General features: G+C 47.9%; 1 protein-coding gene across 1 annotated transcript; it reads right to left on the bottom strand.

The window, feature by feature from the left end:
* Positions 1-1,782: 1,782 nt before the first annotated feature.
* On the bottom strand, positions 1,783-3,886 carry LOC147600033 (uncharacterized). The gene is made up of 3 exons (XM_086752365.1): positions 3,880-3,886; positions 2,941-3,290; positions 1,783-2,852 (listed from the first exon to the last, which is right to left on the bottom strand). The coding sequence occupies exons 1-3, from the start codon at positions 3,884-3,886 to the stop codon at positions 1,911-1,913; spliced, it is 1,299 nt and encodes a 432-aa protein (XP_086608491.1). The 3' UTR covers positions 1,783-1,910.
* Positions 3,887-8,116: the final 4,230 nt, after the last annotated feature.

Here is an 8,116-nt window from a genome sequence, read left to right as displayed (position 1 = left end):
GACAGAATAGCAGGGTGAGAGGGGGAAACGGCTGGATGCACTGCAGGGACCAGGCTCAGTTCAGAGAATCTGTAACGGTGACCCTCTGACTGTTTACCTCAGACCCCTGCTAGGTGAGAGGGTGCTGGTTACCACGCATTGGGACCAGCAGGGAGGATACCACAGGAAAACCCGGTGCTGCCTGCCAGGTGGCCTGTGACTCCAGGGAGGGACCAAAAGCCTACATCCTTGTTGGCTTAGTGGGGCATGTTAATTCTTTCAGGTGTCCTTTTTCTTCTTCAACTCACTCTTTCTTTATGAAGCAAGGCTGTTTTGCTAAACACTTTTGAACATCAGTTTCTTGTATTTTTCAAGGGTAAAATTATGATTCTTGTTCTGTCTGTGCCTGGGAACAAGTCTCACTTCTCATTAAGTAGCTCTTATGAGGGGAAGGGTCTATGTAAATAGAGAAGTCTTAATGTACAGTTTTAAAAAAGTTTACTAAAGGAGTCATATATACAATCATAAATACAGTCATCACCTTGTACTTAGCTCTCAGATACAACTTTTTGTGATCAAAGTGCCTTGCAGCTATTGTCTGAAGCTACAGTTCTTCTGTAGTACATGAGTCTGTTACAATTCTTCAGGTCAAGGCAGAAAAGTTAAAGGACTTCTTCACAGCCACAGCTAAAAATTACTGACAAAAGTCAGGACTTCTTATGTACCCATCTCAATAGCCAGCTTCTTCAGAGAGATACCGACTTTATTTATAAAATAATGGTCTGTGTTTAAGTTTTATTTTTACTATGTTTCTTTTGTTCTATAAACACAGTAATTAAGTTAATAACACATGTATTAAAAGCTAGGCAGAATTAAAATATTCCAGAGCCACATTTTAAACACAAAAAAACTATTTGCATGTATAGTTTTCAGCATCCTAGGCCCAATATTGCTTTAATACACAACCACAGCAGCTCTCCAGAGATACACATGAAGAACACTTCGATGATTACAGTGGTCTCCCAGATGGCCATGGATCTTGAGAAGTCTAAAAATAGGCTCAATGTGCGAAGTGCAAAGATGGAACACAATTACTTTTTTTTTTTTTCCTGTGAGTGCAGTTCTACAATTTCATTAGCACCCAGGTAGAAAACCTTCATTTGGCAAATAGAGAACTACAATTTAAAAAAAAAAAAGACAATTTGCAAAAAAAATTATACAAAAGAAAATCACAAAAATATTGCCTTTTAAAAGGCTACACGTGGTCATTTTAAAATGAAAACACTGTACATCAAGTATCTAGGAAAAGACCAGCAGTGTTCTTTATCAGCAGCACACCTAAACCGCAAACACACCCAATGAGCCAACCCCAGCCACCACCAAGGCTGCTTTTCCCAGTGCTTGCACCCCCACTCACGTTAACGCATTCTCCACTAAAAGCTATAAATATCTCTGTTTTCTACAGGTTTCTTAAGTTAAAGTAGGTGAATTCTGACCAGGATAGAAACAAAACCCAGTGCAGTAAGGCCACAAAAATCAATGCTACCGTCCTAAGCCTCCTGGAAGAATTAATCCAGCACAGTCTGAACATAAGAAGAGTAAATCTTCAGTACTGATGCATTTGTGAGGAAAATCAGGCTGTACAAGCAAATTAACGTAAGGCTGCCGATAACCAAACAGGAATACTGCAAGCAGCTTGGTGACAGTTCTCGTAGGATGGGGCAGGGAGGCAGCACACATTCACCAAGTTACTCTCCTGTACCCCTTGCTAACTTTGCTTATCTGCCTTCCTCTTCCAGACAGTGCACAAAACTCAGAGCAAGGATTGCACACTCGGACCTGCAAAACCTCTAGCCACTTTGGACAACACCGCCAATTGAGAAAAAAATCCATTAATTTTTTATTGGTCAAACAGACCCACCATCGCAGTTTCATGTGTGACCCAAAGTACAGGTTGAACTCTGGCCACCAAAAGCAAAAAGGTAACTTTTTGGCCCACCTTGCTCCCCATTTTGCTCATGCTCAAACAGCGAATCTAACCCAGTTCCCAAAATTTCATTTCTTGCACCCAGCCAATGAGGGTCATAGTCATTTACCGTCTCCAGCAGCTGCTGCCCGTATGATGGGGCTGGAGCAGCAAGCATCCCTTGGTACCCCCCTTCATGTTTTGGAAGTACCGAGGGAGGACTAGCATGACTAGCTGCAACCAGAGGTGGACTGTGCCTCATCTGCTCAAGCTCAAGCTTAGATTCCCCTTCATTGTAATTAAAAGTGGAGCCCTTCCCAAAGGGAGAAGTGTTTGACTTGGTATAGAAACAGTTCTCATTGCCCAGGCCCTGGTTAGCACTTAAGTAGTTTAAGACAGGCCTCCTACACATGTTCTCTTTAGCTGCCAGGTACTGATGATTTTCTGTACAAGACTGGAAAACGTCTGTGTCTGAGTAGTAGCTTTCAGGGAAAGATTTCTTCAGGTATGGATATTCCTGCCCCTGCTGCACAGGGAGTGAGAGCTGGGCGGGGCTCCCCACGCTTCCCGCACCGAGTGGGACCCCTTTTCCCATGCAGTCCGAACCGAAGTGAGCCGGGGTCTGACCTGGTGCTCCGAACGTGTTGTCCAAACTCCTGAAGTGAGCATCGAGCCTCGAGTACGGCGGCCCCGAGTAGGCGAACGGCTGACCGGCGAAGCTCTGGTTGCCTCCTGGTAGGCCGGGCTGCGGATGGAGGAGGCGGCTCCGGTCCGGCCCAAGACCCGGCGTCGTGCGGGGCCTCTCCTGGCAGCCCCCGCCGCAGCGGCTCGGCTTTTGCTTGCCACAGGCGCCGGCTTCGCCCTTCTTGTGGTTCAGCTGCCGCGCTCTCCTGTTCTGAAACCACACCTGCGAGGCCAGCAGAGACTCAGCGCCCGCCCGGGGGAGGCCGCCGCCCCGCCGCCCGCCTGCCCTCCCCGCCGCCCGCCCCTCTCACCTGGATCCTGGACTCGGGGATGTCGGTGAGGCCAGAGAGATGCTCCCGCAGAGCGATGCCGGGGTACGGCTCCTTCTCGAAGGCGCGGACCAGCAGCTCCAGCTGGGCCTTGCTGAAGGTGGTCCGCTTTCGCCGGCCGCCCTCCCGCCCGGCGGTGGGGGCGACGGGGCGCGCCCGGGCCTCGCCTGCGGGGAGAGGAGAGCGGCGGTCAGGGGGCACCGCGCCGAGCCGAACCCAGCCCCGCCGCGATCCTCCTGCCCCGCCACCACTACCACCAACACCTCCACCAACCCGCCCTGCCCTCCCCGGCCCCGGCCGCACCCCACAGAGGCCTACCGGCGCGGCCGGGGCTGGCGGGGAGGCTGGCGAGCTCCATGCGGGCCGAGGTCTGCGGGCGGTGGGGCGGCACGGGCCGCTCCCCGCCTTATGAGCCCTCCGCCCCGGCCGTTAGCGACCCCCACCCGCCCGGGCCGGCCCCGCCAATGGGGCCGGGGCCGCCGGGCCTCCGAGGGTGACTCAGAGCTGTCTCCCACACCCCCATTGTCATCCCATCACCAAAATACACATAATGAGGTCTCGCCCCATCCAAGGAGCCAACGCGTCTCCCAGCGAAGCCCCCGCTGCCGCCACTAGCCCATCCACCTTTCTTTAATTCAAATGGATAATTTAATGAAGTTATCTGTCACCTTTGGCTCGGCCCTCTGAGAGGGCTCCCCTTCTCTCCGCACCCCAGGCCTGGGGCTCTGCTGGAAATGCGGGCTCCTCTGGATGCGGGGAGGCCTCCACCCTGCCCTTCTCCCAAAGGGAAAGCGACCCAGCTCCTACTGCGCCCGTGTGACATGTCCTTGTCTTCCCTGTTTAGTTACCCCGCTCCTGTTCCCATCCATGGGACTTTTCTCATCAACTTAACCGCAGTAAATGACACACTGGTGGCTTTACCAGACATTGCATCAAACCGCACCGTTCACAGTGAAGGACAAAGCCTCTCCCGGCACGCTCTGCCGTCACCTGGACAGAAGGAGCTGTCTCCCTCCTGAGTGCCTGTTGAAGAACTCAGCACAACCTTTTCCTTTCCTATGGCTGCTTTTTTTTTTTTTCCTCCAGACAGCTCTACTCATCCAAGTCATGTACAGAACAAGCAAAGTCTTTGCTTTCAGCCCAAGGTGAAATTATGACCAACATATTAATCTAAAAGAGAGGCCAGAAATATTATTTAAGAGAGCCAAGAGTGACATAAGGACTTACAGGGAGCAACAGTTGCAATTCTGAAAAGGATTAGATGTTAGAACAGGAATAGAATAGCAGCAAATCAATTAGTCAATGTAATAATTTGTCAAATGAGGGCATTAATGGCTATCACTAAAGGTGTTCAAGAACAGCAGCATATTACTTCATGTATTTTTCATCTCAACATGTCCCCATTCATTTTTCAGATTTGGGACCTAATCCAGCTTGCTTTGAAGCTAAAGGGTACAGGGACAAAGTCTGCAAACTGTTCTGTATAATTGTATTCTGCAGGGACCGTTATGTCCACCATCCATGCAGCCACTTTTGGGTAGAGCTGGGTGAGGGTTTTAAGATGACACGCAACATCACAGTGGTTCACAACAAAAATGAATAGCCTCTCAGATAGGGGTGATAATCAGCCCCTGTGAGTTTAGTACTCCAGAGACTGGATTCCTTTAGCAGCTCTGTCCATAAGGCAAGGTAAATACTCAGAAACCACTTTAGAATCATAGAATGGTTAGGGTTGGAAGGGACCTTCAAAGGTTCAACCCCCCTGCAAGGAGCAGGGACATCCCCGACTAGAGCAGGTTGCTCAGAGCCTCATCCAACCTGGCCTTGAACGTTTCCAGGGATGGGGCATCTACCGCCTCTCTGGGCAACCTGTTCCAATGTTCCACCACCCTCATTTTAAAATTTTTTTGTCCTAATATCCAATCTAAATCTACCCCCCTCTATTTTTAAAACCATTACCTCTCGTCCTATCACAACAGGCCCTACTGAACAGCCTCTCCCCATCTTTCTTGTAGGCCCCCTTGAGGTACTGGAAGACGGTTATAAGGTCTTCCCGGAGCCTCCTCTTCTCCAGGCTGAACAGCCCCAACTCTCTCAGCCTGTCCTCATAGGAAAGGTGCTCCAGCCCTTTTATCATCTTCATGGCCCTCCTATGGACCTAAATAATGTTTATAAGCAGAAGTGTATATGAAGGCAGTGAGAATTTCAGAGGGTTGACAGCAGTGTGTAGTCCAAAACATCTGGAAACAACAACTTCAAGCAATTTCTCAGTACTCCTCCTCCTTCTCCTACTGTAGCATTCCCATAAGCCTGGACCATCATAACACAGATACAGCCCACAAGATTTCTTTTCTCTTCTAGAGCTCCAGGATAGTTCAGAGTTTTTCCTGTCCGTGTAAACACAATAACATTTGTATTTAAGCAAGAATTTGCATGTGGATTAAGGCAGAAGAGCAGACAAGTGGCAAGTGGTTCAGCAGTTCTAGGTACAGTCAAGGTGTGCTGCTAGTCCTTCAATTTGAGTTCACTTCGTATATTCAGATACATATGCAGGGAGGAGTGGATGAAGGCTCGACACAATAAGCAGACATATAAATCTAGGTTGCATAGTTTTATTGACAGTCTTCTTTACAGCAAATCCAGCTTCAGCTATTCCTTCTTGTTCCAAGCATGCAGGGTGCAATTCTACCTCCCTTTACCCGCCCCGTATGGCTTTGCACACAGTCCTGTGCATGCCACCTCCAGTGCACGCTTGACTAGAAAATGAGCCAACTCACAGATCTACTCCTTCCAAAAACTGATCACCTTATTTTCTTTTTTTTTAGGTTAGTTTTTGTCAAGCTCAATTCAAGCACCAGCATGGGATGGGGATGCAAAGGAGCAGATGGTAAAAGAGAGCCCCGATTTAAACTGCTACAAGAAGGTATGGAACTGGATCAAGGATACCAAGAATGTTTATAGGGTACAACGACAGCATTTTTTTTTTCTACCCTTCGCTGTGGCCAGACTGCTGTCATTTTTCTTTCTAGATTTCCAATTTTCATGACAGAAAACATAAGGAATAACCACCTCTTAGGAATAACCACAACAGAAAGCTGCAGGCAGCCTGCAGTATTGATCTCAAAAGGAGAGGGAAGCCACCCTCTCCAACACACACATATACACCTTATAGCCACAGCCAGTGCAGAAGAGATAAGGAGGAGTCAGCAGAGGCTTGCACCAACTTGCACTGCTTGCTAACAGTGCCTGTCCATCACTGCTAGCTAGGGCAAATAGACCGGGCTTTTGTTAACATCCCCTGGCTATGGAGAGAGCAGTTCACACTTCCCCGAGTTATTGTTTCAGGCACTCTGCCGGGCAGCCTCTTTACACCCGTCATTTTCAGAGATATTCTTTGCAATGCTAATTGATAGAGACTTAGATTGCGAGTTCTGTTTTTAAGTGAGATTCCAGGAAAGAAGATGGCAATCTTTGCCTCCCCCTCCACTTCCCCCTCTGCTGCTGAGACATACGGATTTTGCCTAACGTAAGAGCTAATTTCTGCTACAGCTACAGTTTGACCATACCCTAATCTGGGCAACAGCACTGACCAGCCCTTGCTGCCCGTGCTCCTTTGGCATCATCATGCATGTCAGTCAAAATCAAAACATAATCAACTGTTTGTGAGCTCCCCCATCTCTTCCCTAAAGTGTATCAGGGGAAACAGTATTTTTTATTAATTTCACAAAGCACTATAAAAACAGATGTCAACAGAATTGAAAGGGGGGGGAATGGGAAGAGCGTGGGGAAAGAAGCAGAAATACTGAAAACAGCATGCTTAATAAAACCAGCATCTCTTCAGTTCATAGGTTGTCTTCAGGCTTCACCGAAATCCATGGAATTTTGCTATGGATTTCAGTAGGGTCCAAATGCGGAAACCCTCTGTGTCGCCTGCCAATGCCCCTTTATGCCAGAGTCGTGGTATAAATGCATCTATAGAGAAATCCAAATCACATGTGGAATATGCTAAAAATACGGGGAGGGGGGTGAGTATATGCATGTAAATGACACTTAGGAGAGGCAACACAGTCATTAAAGAGGGACTAGACACAGCGCTTTTTAAAATGGCTCTGAAAAAAAGGTTTGCATCTATCCTAGTCCAGAGCAGGGCACCGGGAGCTCCTCTCCTCTCTCCCTCCAGAACAGCCCTAGTGTTAGGAGGTGCGAAGGCGGCCCCACAATGATGCTAGCATGAATGGGATGCCCAATTACTCAGTGCGACCTGGGCTCCGTCACCAGGCGCCTGCCTGGGGAATCTTAGGACAAGCACAGCCCTCTGGAAATCCCTACATCAAACATTTTCTAGGGCAGTACAATGCTATTGATGTTTAAGCACAACTTTCATCCTGTAGGAATCAAGATCAATTTCACTAGTTGGTCTTCAGACATTAACACCTCATAAAAAAGATGCTCATGCTCCGCTTATCTGGAGCGCATCTTTAATTATCTTTTGGTACACCTTTTGCGGCCCATTACTTACCAGTCAACACTGCTTTAATTATGGGCTGGCAGTAAAAGGCAGCTCTTACATCACTGAAATAAAAATGCTACAAAGCAACCCTGGAGAACTGCAAAGAGATTTCATGTTCAAATAGAAAACTGCGGAATTCAGCAAAACAACATGGATTCTTTTCCACAAAGATTTCTCCCTATGCGGAGTACTGTCATAGCCAGATGCACCCAGGAACCCTCCAAAGAACATAAGCAGCCAAGTGATGGTTGTGCTCTCACTCAGTCTTCAGGGAAAGGAGCATTTACAGCAGCCTGTCTTGTTTTGAAAATAATTCAGTGGCCAGACATGCACACTTCCATGATGCATCAGGGCAAGGGGGATGGAGGCACACATTGCACCTTGAGCAAAAAGAGAGTGAAACTTATGATAATCCCTGCTTTCTAAGAGCATTCATTCCCCAGTCCAGAACTGGCTCTTGAGAGCTGTCACCTGCACCATGGAGCTTTCCCTTACAGTAAACATCTTTATTATGCCAAAGCATTGCTCTAGCCTTTTTTCCTACCTGAAATGAGTCTTTTTTTGAACCTATGTAAAGCTTTGGCTTCCAAAGCATCCTCTGACTAGGACTTCCACAGCTTAACTATTTGTTGTATGAAAACTTGAAAT

Source organism: Chlamydotis macqueenii, chromosome 7, assembly GCF_036417535.1.
Source record: "Chlamydotis macqueenii isolate bChlMac1 chromosome 7, bChlMac1.mat, whole genome shotgun sequence".
In the NCBI taxonomy this organism is placed as follows: domain Eukaryota; kingdom Metazoa; phylum Chordata; class Aves; order Otidiformes; family Otididae; genus Chlamydotis; species Chlamydotis macqueenii.
The sequence above is the reverse complement of the archived record's forward strand: the minus strand, read 5'-3'. Positions and strand labels throughout refer to the sequence as shown.